This window comes from Rhamphochromis sp. 'chilingali', assembly GCF_963969265.1.
Source record: "Rhamphochromis sp. 'chilingali' genome assembly, chromosome: 16".
In the NCBI taxonomy this organism is placed as follows: Eukaryota; Metazoa; Chordata; class Actinopteri; order Cichliformes; family Cichlidae; genus Rhamphochromis; species Rhamphochromis sp. 'chilingali'.
In genome coordinates this window covers 35,985,287-36,000,739 of record NC_137943.1, presented here as the reverse complement: position 1 = coordinate 36,000,739, position 15,453 = coordinate 35,985,287, and the positions used below count along the sequence as shown (strand labels likewise).

Below are 15,453 nucleotides of genomic sequence, written 5' to 3'. Positions count from 1 at the left end.
TCTGCAGTTCATCTCATGTAAACAATAACGTGGCCACAGCGTGACGTGGAAAAGGCACATACCTTTGACGCTGCGTGACGAACTCTGTATTCCTCGTCCACACGGAAACGCAAAAAAGGAGTTTAAAAATCTGTTTTCTGTGATTCGAAACGTCGTTTACGTGGACGAAACAGCTGCGTGTTCAAAAATACCCGTGTAGGTGCGGACGCAGCGTAAAAGAGTTTATTTTATTACTGCCTGCAGATTACTTGTGTTTGCTTAATTGTTTACTAAATGTTGGAGGTGAGAAATAAACCACAATGGAGCAAAACATGGGCGTGTGGTTGGAGGGTGTGTTTGTGCCTGTGCACGCGGGGGGGGGCGAACATTTTTGTTGTAAAACAAAGGGGGGCCAGTAAAAACAGTTTGGGAACCACTGCGTCATTAGTGTTCGATGGTGTGCGTCTCCTGGCACTGGGCGTAACTGCTAAATGAATTTCCTGAGTGGAGCTGTAATCATCACCCTGATTAAATCTGTCTGCTCCGTTTAGACCTTCATGGCCAAAGAAAGACGCGAGTTTAGAGAGAAGCTGGTTGTGCTCGGCGTCTGTGCTGCTCAGGTTACATAACATCACGCGACACAGCACGTTACATTTTATTTTAATAATAAAAGACCAAAATCACCTGAAATGCATCAAAATACACATGTACGGGTATTACTGTGGAGTATCAGGCCCTCTGTACACTGGCACACAGTGTCTCGTCCACAGGCTGCAGTACAGGGACGGCTCACCCCCAAATCAACACATTTTAGAGTAATTAGTGCAAAGAAAATAGTTCCTGAATGAAACGCTTGTTAAAAGCTCGGTGTCGGTGCATCTCCTCACATCCCCGTGAGGGAAGAGCAGTCGGACCTACAACACACCTGATTTTGAGGTGAACTGCTCCTTTAACGGCGCCCTGCAGGTTCATCCACAAGTGGGACAGTTTCACATTAAATCTGTCAGCTGGTTCACTGTGCACTCACACCACAGATCTCAAACATCGTTTTCCACCTGCAGTCTGACGTGCTCAGCGTGCTGACACTAGGTGGCGCTACAGGAACAGCCTCACTGTCCAGGAAGTCCGGTGCAGGGTTATCATCAGCTGTTTTTACACGCTCCTCAGAGGGCCACGCCACCGCTCTGACTAAGAGCGTGCCGTTAACGGCTGACCTCGTTACATGCAGGTGGCACTGACTCGCTGCACCCTGTGGGACAAACACAGGAGGGTCCGACTCCAGGCCTCGAGGGCCGGTGTCCTGCAGATCTCACCCTGGGTCAGCACACCTGAATCACATGATTAGTTCATCACCAGGCCTCTGGAGACCTTCAAGACATGTAAGGAGGTCATCATTTAGCCTGCAGGACGCCGGCCCTCGAGGCCTGGAGTCGGACCCTCCTGATCTGACAAGTTTCCTTCTCAGTCTGCTGACAGCTTTAGGCTACGTCCACACGTATTTTTGAAAACTGAGATTTTCCGTTCTCGTTTAAAAAAATAAAATAAAATAAAATAAAAAAAAAACCCGTCCACAGACGCAAAAATGAAGCAAAACGCTGCTATGAACATGCCAAAGCAACAGGTGGTGATATATTCCTAACCGTGTTGGCCAATCAGAGGCCTAGAAGCCTGGGTGGGAAAGAGTAAACAAAGACGGGGCATAGAAGCAGAACAGAGTGCTGTTTGTGGAGGCACAGCAACTGTGTAAGCATGTAAACACTGCAGAGAGTAAAATTAACAGCATTTTGTCCACGTCCGCCACTGTAGAAGTTCTCAATCTAACGGTGTTCACAGCCGACTCTGAAGTACGCTGTGGACGCTTGTGTTTACGCAAAGCTAAGCTAACCGCGGCCGGACTTCCTGCACAGTGTGGACTGTTCCTTTAACTTTGAGAGCTGCAGTGTTAATATGAAAGCATGCAAATGCAACACTGTTTACCTGAAGCTCCTGGCTCATACAGTATTTACACCCCAGTGCTACATAAAGGTACATACTGGCAAACAGAACCGAGGCACAGAAAACAAGGACAATAACCACGGTGCAAAAATACGTACTAATTACTTTCGGTCTTCTTTTAAAACTGACGAAGCTTTAAGGCAAAAAATCCGACAGGCTGGAAGCTTCAACCTGTCCAGCGTCTCCACAGCCGTTCATGTGCAGCACGTCTGGTTCTTTCTGGTCTCTCGCTGTCCAGGCTGTGCACAGAAGTGCACGCCGCGAGGTCGGCGCTCACAGGGAACCAGGACGACTGAAAATGAAGCAGAAATTAGAAAAATCTGAGCAGAACGTGATCGAGAATTCTACGAACACCAGGTTGGATATGCCCGTGCAGAGCAGCCTCACCTGCTGGGGGGGTCCCCGTTAGACAGGCCGCAGCCTGTAGCGGAAGCGGACATCTTCAGCTGGTAGCATGACTCCCAGGCCGGCTCTGCTGAGGTCCAAGGTGGCTTTGCTCTGGCCCTCCTCCAACTCCAGGTCCAAGTAAAGCAGGATCACGGACAGGAACTGTTTGATCTCATTGATTGCGAAGAAACGTCCGGGACACTTGCTGGCACCTGAGCCGAAAGGCATGAGGTAATGCTTGAGCTTCTGGCCACGCTTGTAGAAGTTGGTCTTCTTCTGGCCGTTCTGCACGTAGCGGTCGAACCGGAACGTCTGACGGCACAGAGAGAAGAACGACAGCGTGACGAACAACAGTCAAACGTGGCATCCCTTCACTGCAAATGACTGTTACAGCTTCGGCTATAAGCCCTGAGAGGAAGAAACCACCGACTTAATAAACCTGGGCTCAGATGGAGCCCTGCCACAGAATGATGACCTTTCACCCCGTCACTCCTGGGACAGGCTGAGGTGCTGATAAGCTGGAAAGCGGAAGAAAAATGGATGGAAGATGGAGTTTGACTAAAATGCCAACAGATGGCACTATTGTTCCCTGTGCTGCTTTAATAACCCATCATTTCCCCCAACAGCAGATAATCAGTCTGTGTGGATTTCAAAGGTTTCCAGACTTTCCTCTTAATTTGGAGTTGATCACATGACTGGATGAAAACACCTTAAAGTTACACAAAAACCAGAACTGTGATTCTGCAGGGATTCAAGGCTTCAGGGGTAACAGCCCCTCTGAATACAAACGCAAAGAAAGACATGCCACGCTGTCATTTGGATTTTTTAAAGTCTCACCTTAAGGCAGGTATGTAATCAGTTCAAAACAACAAATGCATGTATTAAGGTGCACTGAGTCCTTTTAAGTTGAAAAGTGGTCCAGCGTACCTGTGGGTCCTCGTAGATCTCGGGGTCCAGGTGCATAGCCTGAGGGTACAGGGCAATGATGTCTCCCTTTCTGACGGCCGCCGAGCGCTCGGCATCCAGACGCAGACTGAAGTCCTCCTGAGCCACCCGGATGTTCATGGAGGCCGAGCACAGGCGGAGGCTCTCCTCGATGGCGCTCTCTGTGGAGACAGTCGGGTCAATGATCTTCAGGTTCACATCTCTAAGTGTACGAATGCAGAATCTCTGTGTGCACGTACCCATGTAGAGAAGTTTCTCCAGGTGCGCTGGGGTCAGCATCACATCCTTATCTCTGCTGAATTCCACCCCGCTGAGTCTCAGGACGTCCTCGAGCTCCCGACGGACGAACTGCAGCGCCTCAGGGTGACTCACCAGGTAATACGTGACCCAGAAAATAGCAGGAACCGTGTTCCCCAGAGACGCCCACAGGATGGCAAAGTGATGAGCTGAAAGTCAGCAGGATGCAGAATGTCATCCACAAAAAGCTTCCACGCAGCATTTACACTCAGGTCACAAAAACAATTATTGTCTATATTGTGGGCTGTTGAGCTGCCAGTGGCACTGGTACACTGCACAGGGAGGGAAGAAAGGCCTAAATCCATCAGCAGCTGCAAACACATAAAGCAGGCCGACATTACGCTTCTGCAACAGCCTCCACAAAACCCCCGTCAAGTATTTGGGACTGTGCTTAAAAGCCGAGTCAGTTCAATTTAGATGAACTCTACCATTAAATAAACATCATCATATAGAGCCAAACTTGGTAGAAGCTTGATGATGGAAACCAAAAGCATTTGGTCAAGGTGGGATTTGCTGAGGGACATTTATTAGAAGCGTTCAAAGAAGTGATTCAAAACTTGAAATGACCAAGACAAGTTCGCGCCCACGATGGGTGGATGTTAACCTCCGACCACAGCTGCACATGAGCCACTCGAGGTCTGGGCTGTAGGGCAGCAGAAACATGTTTGCACAGTAGCTAATTATCTACCTGCTTTGTCGAAATCCCTCAGCGTGTCATACTGCTCAAACATCTCGAATCGTGTCCTGATGAACTCTGAAGAATGTGACCAGCAAGACATCTGGTGCGGCAGGAAGTAGTTGATGAGCCTCTCGCGGATCGCCCTAGTCCGTCCCAGCAGCCAGATGGGTATCTGAGCGACGAGGAGCGGAAACATCTTGTCAAACTTGATGAAGTCCGTCTCCAGGACGCTCATCCCGCTGTGGCGGCTGGCGGATGGCGGCTTGCCGTACATGGTGAGAAAGGTCGCCTCGAACATGATCGAGTTGCAGAGCTTGTACATGTAGGCGGTCTTCCAGCTGCTCTCCTGGTCCAGGTAGTCCTGACGAAATACCAGCATCAGGTTACCCATCATGCTCTCTGTCAGGGGCGTGAGGTTATCCCCTTGGAGGAGAATGAAGCCGCGTTTGATCTGCTCCTTCAGGCCGGGGAACTTGCTAGTAACAGGTGGATAGCCAAAGGCAAATGATGCCACCCTGTTGGAGAACTCGTGAAAGTCCAGCTGCCGGCCTTGTTTGATGATGTTGGGATACAGTAAAGGATCCATGATGAAGGTCATGTATTTACCTGTATTTATAAAAGATGCAAACCGTATCAGGTGTTTAATCTCAGACTGGAGCTTTTTAAGATAAAAGGTCAACAAGTCTATAAAAAGTTGGGACAGAGCAAAAAAAAAAAAAAAAAAAAAAAAACAGCTGGAAAGATCAGTGGTCCCAAAGAGAAACAGCTGGAGGAGCCGACTGATCACTTTGAGCATGTGCGTACATATATACACAAGATGGTATTCTCCTTCCTGTATATACAAGCGCGTATATACAGGAAGGAGAATACTATCTTCTAGCTCAAAGAGCAGTGGGAAGAAGTAACGTAGTGCAGCTCAGGCATGCAGCTTCTTCCTGAGTGTACGTAACATGTTCTATTATCATGCTGCCTCAGCCCATCACTGCATTTAAACCATGTCTTTATACACGATTTAACCCAAACAGACTCACAAAAATCATTCCCAGACGTTCTCACCACGAGCACGTTAAAATCAACCATCTCTGTGGTCCAAAGGATCTTAAATATCAACTGGTAATAGATTACTTTGTGCTCTAAACATTATCTAACTCTAACAGCTCGAACACCAACTAACAAAGCCCTGAAGTTTTAATTATTTTGACTGTAAAAATAAGACATTTGTATGATGAAAATACCCATCTGTGTGTTATAAGAAGTGTCCTGAAAAGATAATTTTGTGCATTTTTATCATTATTTCCTCACAGCTCGACACTAAAACGTCTGCAGAGACAGTTATAATCTTTAATTTGGTCATGACTACGTGTCTGATATTATCAATCCTAAGAATTTATTCTGCTTTACCATTTCAGCTTTTTCATTTTCTACTTGTGTCTGCGTCCCATCATTCACCTTAATTCTGTCTTATTCATCACCTACATTATTGATAAGTTCCTCAGAATCATTCCCAGAAAAAACATATTAGTATCACAAGTAAATAATATAAACTTTGACTATTTAGAAACCTTGAACATTGATATGTATAATGACCTGGAAACAGCGCACAGCTTCACTGGCTCGTGGTCACTCAGGTGATTGGGTATAGAAGGAGTGTGTCAAAAGTAGGGCTGCCACAAACGATTATTTTGAGTCGACTAGTCTGCGATTATTTTTGCGATTAGTCGACTAATCAGATCATCATCCATTACAGCTTACTGCACCAGCAGCATCTGCTCTTATATAACTATCATTAGCTTACAGCTTTAAGTGTTTAAGGTGCTAACTAACAATAAAGACAAGATGATAGTTTATTAAATTTTAATGAAGTTTGCAGATTGTTTCGGTGAAGTTTAATAAACTCCTTGCTATCTAAAATATAACAGGACACCGGAGTAAACTCTGGAGCATCTCACACTTCTGATAATCAGCTGTCTGCTTGACGTTTATTCAGCTGTGTAAAAACTTTAATCTCAGCCAAACCGATTTACTCAGGAACAAATAAAATACTGAAAAAAGCCAAACAATAACATTTTAAGTTATCTAAGTGACTCATATATCATGTTTAACCTGAGTAGCGAAAGATGGCGGTGGGTTTGAAAACGATGTGCCGGGAGTCCGGTGTTCTCACGGCTCTAGTGAGCCTAGCCCCCGGCTAGCTATCGAGCTAGTGGGTAACAGACGTCTCCGAAAACGTCGGAGCGCTTTTGAAAATATGCGGTGTCCTGATGAACTGAGCAGATATTTGAGGTTTACACAGCTACATTCTCGCCTGAAAATATGTTAAACGTTTATTTTGTGACCCAGAAAGAATAATAAGAGTAATATTAAAACTAACTAGCTGCCGCCATTGTTGGAAACTGAGCAGTAGTGATGTTCGATTCGTGAACGAATCGTTCAATACTCAAGAATCACTTTACTGACTCGTGAATCATGATTCACAAGCCCAACTGACTCACTGACTCATCCCTGTTGCTGTTAGCAAACTAATTCCATTAGTAGAAATATATCTAGCTTATAATTAAAATTGGGGGGGGGGAAAACAACAGCCAGTTTCGTAACAAAAGCATTTCTGCTCTGAACTGGAAGAAAAACCCCTGAGTAGAAGCTCACATCAAGAAAATAGCTCCTCCGTTCACAGTAGCATCGTGCTGCTAACATGCTAACATCACATTTGAGCTACTCACCCCCTCCCTCCTGTGCTGAATCAAAGAGCGAGCGAACGAATCACTAAGGACTCACTCACCCCCTCCCTCCTGTGCTGAATCAAAGAGCGAGCGAACGAATCACTCAGGACTCACTCACCCCCTCCCTCCTGTGCTGAATCAAAGAGCGAACGAATCACTCAGGACTCACTAACCCCCTCCCTCCTGTGCTGAATCAAAGAGCGAGCGAACGAATCACTCAGGACTCACTCACCCCCTCCCTCCTGTGCTGAATCATAGAGCGAGCGAACGAATCACTCAGGACTCGCTCACCCCCTCCCTCCTGTGCTGAATCAAAGAGCGAGCGAACGAATCACTCAGGACTCACTCACCCCCTCCCTCCTGTGCTGAATCAAAGAGCGAACGAATCACTCAGGACTCACTAACCCCCTCCCTCCTGTGCTGAATCAAAGAGCGAGCGAACGAATCACTCAGGACTCGCTCACCCCCTCCCTCCTGTGCTGAATCAAAGAGCGAGCGAACGAATCACTCAGGACTCGCTAACCCCCTCCCTCCTGTGCTGAATCAAAGAGCGAGCGAACGAATCACTCAGGACTCGCTCACCCCCTCCCTCCTGTGCTGAATCAAAGAGCGAGCGAACGAATCACTCAGGACTCACTCACCCCCTCCCTCCTGTGCTGAATCAAAGAGCGAACGAATCACTCAGGACTCACTAACCCCCTCCCTCCTGTGCTGAATCAAAGAGCGAGCGAACGAATCACTCAGGACTCGCTCACCCCCTCCCTCCTGTGCTGAATCAAAGAGCGAACGAATCACTCAGGACTCACTCACCCCCTCCCTCCTGTGCTGAATCAAAGAGCGAGCGAACGAATCACTCAGGACTCGCTCACCCCCTCCCTCCTGTGCTGAATCAAAGAGCGAGCGAACGAATCACTCAGGACTCGCTCACCCCCTCCCTCCTGTGCTGAATCAAAGAGCGAGCGAACGAATCACTCAGGACTCACTCACCCCCTCCCTCCTGTGCTGAATCAAAGAGCGAACGAATCACTCAGGACTCACTCACCCCCTCCCTCCTGTGCTGAATCAAAGAGCGAGCGAATCACTCAGGACTCACTCACCCCCTCCCTCCTGTGCTGAATCAAAGAGCGAGCGAACGAATCACTCAGGACTCACTCACCCCCTCCCTCCTGTGCTGAATCAAAGAGCGAGCGAACGAATCACTCAGGACTCACTCACCCCCTCCCTCCTGTGCTGAATCAAAGAGCGAACGAATCACTCAGGACTCACTCACCCCCTCCCTCCTGTGCTGAATCAAAGAGCGAGCGAATCACTCAGGACTCACTCACCCCCTCCCTCCTGTGCTGAATCAAAGAGCGAGCGAACGAATCACTCAGGACTCACTCACCCCCTCCCTCCTGTGCTGAATCAAAGAGCGAGCGAACGAATCACTCAGGACTCACTCACCCCCTCCCTCCTGTGCTGAATCAAAGAGCGAACGAATCACTCAGGACTCACTCACCCCCTCCCTCCTGTGCTGAATCATAGAGCGAGCGAACGAATCACTCAGGACTCACTAACCCCCTCCCTCCTGTGCTGAATCATAGAGCGAGCGAACGAATCACTCAGGACTCACTAACCCCCTCCCTCCTGTGCTGAATCATAGAGCGAGCGAACGAATCACTCAGGACTCACTCACCCCCTCCCTCCTGTGCTGAATCATAGAGCGAACGAATCACTCAGGACTCACTCACCCCCTCCCTCCTGTGCTGAATCATAGAGCGAGCGAACGAATCACTCAGGACTCACTCACCCCCTCCCTCCTGTGCTGAATCATAGAGCGAGCGAACGAATCACTCAGGACTCACTCACCCCCTCCCTCCTGTGCTGAATCAAAGAGCGAACGAATCACTCACTCACTCCCTCCCTCCTGGCTCACAGCTGCTTCTTCTTCTTCTTCTTCTTGGTTGGCAACCAATGTTAAGGCGCATTACCGCTCCCTGGCTCACAGCACAGTGGACATTTAGATGTGGACATTTTTTCTCTATAAAATAGTTGGGGTTTTTTTTGGGTTTTTTTTTAATCATTCATCTTAGCAGTGGGATTTACATGAAAAGGGAAACAAATTAAGTTTGAGTGAAAATGTAAAATTTTTGCACTCTCTGGTCAACTGACTCAAAACACCCGATTCACTTTGGTGAGTGACTCATTAACACTCGATTCAGCAAAAAGAATCAAATTTACCATCACTACTGAGCTGGGCGGTGCTATGAATTCTGGTACACAGCTTCTTCTTCTTCGGGGTTTAACGGCAGCTGGCATCCTTGTACATGCAGTGCTGCCATCTTCTGTTTCAGTCCGTTATTACACTCTTAAATCCTGCTACTTATTCCTGCGTCTTTTGGGATCTTACAAAGCTTCAAACGACGCGTCGACTATTAAACTAGCCGTTGACGATTTTGATAGTCGATGTAATCGTGGCAGCCCTAGTCAAAAGCAAAGATGGACACAGGCTCACCCTGTCACCTGCTCCGTAATAATCTGTGCGTCACACTTGTATAATTTACAGGATTTTGATTTTTATGAATGACTGAAGTGCAGCCCTGGACTGTTTTAACGAGTTTGTGCTGCTAACGTGCAGACAGGCCGTCTCTCTTTAATGGGGCTGGTAGGGACGCTGGAAATACCAACCTGCTATCTGGACGGTAAACACATCTCCAAACTTCCTCTTATGTTCTTTCAGAAATTTGTGGGCATCTTTCCCAAACTCCAGAGCTTTTCCAATGAAAGGAATCCAGCCTTTTATTAAAGGGGGCTCATCTTCTCGTCTGCAAGCAACACACAAGAGAAACCACATTATTTCACCTCTGTGAGTTTGACATCAAACAGTTTATCTGGTGTCACACAGCGTGTCTGATCTGAACTTTGAATCCTCCTGTGGACGGAGGCTCAGGTGTTCCTGTTCACTGAGATTGTGAAACTGTAATAAAGGGTAACCTCAGGCAGAAAAACACTCCCTCCTATAAAACACCTTCAGAGTCTGCTGCGGTTATTAAACAGACATCTGCCTGCTGTGAGCTTCAGGATCTGTTTTCTATCGGCTCGCTGCTGTTCGGTCAGCTCACATGTAAACTTGCTTTTAAACAGAGAATCAGTCAGTGCAGTTTGATTTAATGCAAGGAGCCTAACATGCTGCATCAGCCCGTGTGTGCACTGTGCCCCATTCCCTGGATTAATGGCCGTAATCCTGAGCAGTCCGGTGTTTACCCAGAGCTCTGCCGTGGAAGCCCGAATGTCGTGAAGGAATTTCTCAGGAAACACGAAAACGCGTCCGGGCCAGTCACAATCTGAGCTCGACTTCCTGACCTAACATCAACGGTGCGTTTAAGCGCCGAGTCTCCACTTTGATCCGAGTTACAAACCCTAAACGAGCTGCGAGTGCAGAAAGCCAGAAACACTCCACCCAGCTCCACGTTTGGACAGAAAGGTTCAGTTTGATAACACAGCAGGAAACAAACTATCACAACAAGCGTCACATTTACAGGGTTCATGCCTCAACAAGACTCCGATGTTCTGCATAATTAGCAAACAGGGAACGAAACCCTGAATTAACGAGGGACGAGGACACAGAATGACTTCAGCTCTCTGCCAGCGTTTGCAGCCGGATCACCTCGAAGCAGTCGTCGGTCACAGTGATGCTCTGTGTTCACACTACTGATGGACTCGTGTACACAAACAAGCACACACAACGTGACCCCAGAGAAGTGCAACACAAACACAGCATTTCTGAAAGCGATGCAAAGTGAGGCCTTTCTCTCCGAGCTGCTCCCTCCAGGAGTCACATCTTCTGTTCCAGCGTCCTCCTCTGTCACTGCATGTCCTCCTTCGCTACGTCCACAAACCCGAGGCTTTCCTTCACTCATTCCTACATTTACATCTGTCTTAATCACCTTCACCTGACCTTCAGGTAAAAAGGACGCACACAAAGGCAGAAAGTAACGAGATGTAAAGAGATGTCTTTAAACGTAACCAAGGAGTGAAACTAAGACTCCGCACGACTCCCACGGGCCGTGAGAGGAATCGTGACTCCGGGGGAACAAAGAGAAACGCGGCCCTGCCGGGTCCGAGCTGAAGGGCGCCTCACTGCCTCGAGAAAACAACTTGTACAAAGGACCGAGCAGCAGGGTCATTACTGCGCCGCATTCATGCGCAGCGGCTGGAAACGTTCCACCCTTTAACCAATCTGAGGTTCCCGCTGTGAGTTTCCTCCTGAGCTGCTAAGTGTTCCCCTGCACTTCCAGTCTTTGTGCCTCACACTGAGAGGAACTTCCTCCTGGGAGCAAAAGGTCACGGGACACCCTGGAGGCGGCCCAGTTGTCTTCAAACACAGACAGGAAGCCTTTCATTGGGGCCAGACAGCCAAACATCGCCGACACCATCAGTTAATCTGCTCTCATTACGTCATCTGAATACAAAACAACTTTATTTCTATCGCACATTTAAAACCAAAGGTAAACTAAAGTGCTTCACAACGAGGTTAAAACACAACAGATATCTGAATCAGACCAGAGAACCGGGTGTGAGTCTCTCCCGGTAGCTGGTTGGGTGTAAAGTATGAGTGCATCTGCAGAACGAGTCACCTGACCAACAGCCGGTGTGTGTGCACTAACGTGCGGCCAAACCTAACGAAGCCGTGTCTGCACATGCTCAAACATCAGCCTCCCACCTCCAGTCACTCCCTGCAGAGAGATCCCTGCGTGCCTTTCTATCCCACGCTGTGCCACGTGACCACACCGTCCGTCTCATCCAGGTGAAACCCGTGAAGCCGGGTTACTGATATTTCAGAGACATCGTCCCGTTTCATGTGCTCAGTTTAGATGAACCTGCAGCAGCTGTGTCAGACTGCAAAGTGTGGAAACTGAGGAATGACGCGCTGTGTGTCGGTCCAGACACCGAGTGTCCGCTGTGAGACGCCGAGTGTGTCAGAGACCAAGACGTGGAGGCGATCGGCGCTCTGAGAACGACCGCGGGGACAAAGAGTTCAAGAATGCAAGACAGAAATATTTGGAACATCCCACCAGATGGACATCAGCGCTCCCACTCAGCTGTGGGAATCCAGCATAAGGATCCAGAACAGGACAGAGCTGGACGGAGCGTGCAGTCTGAGGAGGCACTGTCCTGGAACAGCAGAGTTTGAAGCCTGAGCGTTTAAGTCCTTACAGTCGTTCGAAATGCTCGGAAACTCTGGATGTGCAACCACAAATCTGCTGCGAGAAGAAAGAAACCAGAGAAATCTGCCTTCAGAGTTTCTGTTGATGCTGCAGGATTCTCAGGGTTAGCCGCTCGCTTCAAACGCTGAGTGAACGACATCACTCGTGAGCCGAGGGCGTCTTCAAACACCCCACACTGTTCTGGAGTCAGCTTCACACCAGGCGCATCAATCAGATGCTCCTCGAATGATTCGGTGCCGACCAAATTCATCCAAACGTGGCTCAGAGATCTCACCTGTCCCACCTGCAAAAGCATTCGTCTATACTGCGCTGGAGCCGAGCACAAGCCGAAGGGAAGCCAGCCGTTCCCAAAACGTGTGATAAAGGCTGTGAGTGGCGTGCTGCTGTCCTCCATGATGGTCCGCCTTGCACCAGCGCTGAGAACCATGCGCTCCTGCTCAGGACGCTGAGCATGTGTTGAGCAGGAGGGATGGGATGACGTCACGCTGCATCAGAGACGGGATGCATCCCATTTCATTCTCATCTTTGGAAAAAGCAGCCGTCTCACCTGCTGATCTGGGGTCAGCTGAAACAGGTGGCTCCCATAAATCACGGCTGCATTTCTCCCCCTCACCGTACGCTCCTTCCCTCCAGCGGCAGGAGTCAACTTACTTAACCAGTGATCGCCATCTACAGGGCAAACAGCTGTAACTCGCTGCAGTCGCCCGGCGCGGCGCGAAGGATGAGGGTGATGTCATGGTTCCTGCTGGAGGTGGGAATCACCATACATCCCACGATACGATGTTATTGCAATTTTTAAAAATATTTTGCGATATTCAGATTCTGTCCATAAAGTTAAACTTTATCAATATTCATTTTATCTAATATCAAAGTCTCACACTCAGTCTTTCTCTCATTTCAGTTTTATTGTTGACAAACTGAACGGTTTGTATTACAGTCTAGTCCAACTGAATGCAACCATCTGGTACAATTACAGCTATTCTGAACTATGCAATATGAAAACTATGCGGCCCCTTCAGCAACTGAAGAATTTGAAAGTAAATTAAAACAAAATATAATTTTACATTAAATAAAAAAGTTTTAAACTTAATTAAAATAAAACATGTCTTAAATTAAAATAAGTAAACGGTCATGTTTATTGCTGCCAAAAAAACAAGTTAAACACATTTGGACAGTGTCAGGATTGTTGCTCAGAAAAAGGACCAACATGCTCTGAAGTCAGAGCACAAAAACCTTTTTTGTAACAAAACATCGATTTCTGCTGTCCCTGTATCGATACATTATTAGCAAACAAAATATCACGATACTACACAGTATCGATTTTTCCCCCACCCCTAGTTCCTGCCATTAGTAACTGGGATGACCACGCTGGACCGATTTCCCCTCTGCAGGGCGATGACGGTTTGCCCCTCTGGTAATGCTGACACGTCCTCACACCCTCACTGCAGGAGTTTTGCGGCCCTCGGGTTTCTCCACCTCAGCTGATTGTTTTGCTCTTCTGTGGTTCATTAACTTTCACTGATTTGCTGCCTGTATTTTTCTTTTGCATTGATCGTCTCTCTGATCTGCTTCATTCATCTTATCGATGAGTCTGTCACCCGAGGATCATCGAGATGAAGCTCGATACCCGAAAGCTCAGTGCTGACAGACCTGAAGTCCTTCTGCACGAGTTCTGGGCTCTTCATCAGACCCGGAGTCTCCCGAGGGGAGCAGAAGCCTCTCCTTCAGCTACAGTTGTCCTGAGGAGGAGGTTTTGAGGAGATTCACGGCTGACCAGCCTGCGATACTGGGGTAGGGGCAGGTCACCATCCACCTGAAGCTGCCTCTAAGACTCAAACTAAGACTTCAGCGCAGCTCCTGTAGCGTCTCTGTGATGCACCGGGTCTGTGCGTGAGTCTGAGCTTCTCCCCACTTTGACCTCTGGTCGTCTCTCACTCAGTGACCTCATCCTCCATCTCTTTGTTTCCTTTCGTGTGCGTGTTGATCTTCTTCCACTTCCTGTGGCAGCATCGATCTCAACACACTTCCATCATGTGCCCGAGTCTGGAACGGGACAACGAGCACTTCCGTCCCGCAGTGACCCCAGGCTACCCCACCCTTTGCTTCGCTGCTGGGAAACATTACAGTCGGACTAGCAGTGAACGTGACCCGGGTCAAAACTACAGAACAAACACGAAAACATCGTTCATGAAAAATGTTACAATGCCGATAATCACCGACACGTTTCAGAGCCAACCAGGAGCTCCGCGTGCAACAACTTTTCTCATCAACACAGACACGAAAAATCAGAGCCGAGCCGAGCCGAGCCGGGCCGGACAGAGATGCGGGCGGACTCACCTCGTCCTGCCGCGCAGGACCAGCAGGAGCAGCGGCAGGAGCAGGCCGAGCACCAGCACCAGCAGCGGGGACATGATCCTACCTCTCTCCGGGACTCACACCGGAGCACTACTCTGCGGGAGCGCGCACACACACATATACACGCGCACATCACCGGAAGCTTTCAAAATAAAACACACCAACTTCAGTTTGTTTTTATCGATCATATGGATGCCACATGTGACACACAGAATACAAAGTTATAAGAACAAAGATAAAAACGAGGCCGCGAAGACTCAAATCTCCTTCACTGAGTGCGTGTTCTTCGTGGATGTGGGGTTGGAGTGGAAGCTCGCTGTCAGCTGGGACAGTTGCAGTCCACGCCTGTGAAAACGGAGGCCACCAACACTGTTAGGGACCGTGAAAAGAGCTCAGGCAGCTTTCTCTCTAATCACATCACCGTGTCTGATGAAGGGATGAAGGCAGATCAGGGTGTTTCCTTTCATGAGACCAAAATATACCTGACCTAATAAATAAGTCTCTGGGAAGTAAAACGAGTTTCATGGCTGTCACAACACTGCAGAGCGTTGTGTGTGTCGTCCTGTTCTGTCTTATCTTGTTTATTTGTGCATTTGTTTGCACATTGCACTTTACGTAGTCCTGTGTTTGTGTGTTACATGTCTGGTTGAAATGACAATAAAATCTGTCGATTCATTTCAATGAGAGTTTGTTTGTGGCAGAGACCAGCTAAGAGAACAACAGCATCCATTATTAACCAAACTTTGGATTTGCAGACTCAGCAGGTTTTGTTTTTCCACACAGTTAATCCAGGAAAGGCTTTAAAGTCATGCAGAAGTCAGACGGCCGAGTCCGCACCGCCTGCACCAACACACCGAGTTACATCCTGAGAGGACAGAAAACTGGCTTT

General features: G+C 48.2%; 1 protein-coding gene across 1 annotated transcript; it reads right to left on the bottom strand.

Moving 5' to 3' along the window:
- Nucleotides 1-627: 627 nt before the first annotated feature.
- Nucleotides 628-14,692, bottom strand: cyp7b1 (cytochrome P450, family 7, subfamily B, polypeptide 1). Its single transcript, XM_080906903.1, has 7 exons — nucleotides 14,547-14,692; nucleotides 9,670-9,806; nucleotides 4,292-4,888; nucleotides 3,546-3,752; nucleotides 3,289-3,467; nucleotides 2,362-2,673; nucleotides 628-2,266 (listed from the first exon to the last, which is right to left on the bottom strand). The coding sequence occupies exons 1-6, from the start codon at nucleotides 14,618-14,620 to the stop codon at nucleotides 2,380-2,382; spliced, it is 1,488 nt and encodes a 495-aa protein (XP_080763029.1). The 5' UTR covers nucleotides 14,621-14,692; the 3' UTR covers nucleotides 628-2,266; nucleotides 2,362-2,379.
- Between the last annotated feature and the right edge of the window lie 761 nt (nucleotides 14,693-15,453).

Bases quoted from the DNA above. Each gene is read 5' to 3' on its own strand.
- cyp7b1 (XM_080906903.1), bottom strand. From the start codon at position 14,620: ATGTCCCCGCTGCTGGTGCTGGTGCTCGGCCTGCTCCTGCCGCTGCTC. The intron at 9,807-14,546 runs GTGAGTCCGCCC...TGTTGCTTGCAG, and splicing joins GTCCTGCGCGGCAGGACGAG to ACGAGAAGATGAGCCCCCTT. The intron at 4,889-9,669 runs GTTGGTATTTCC...TTATAAATACAG, and splicing joins GTTTACCGTCCAGATAGCAG to GTAAATACATGACCTTCATC.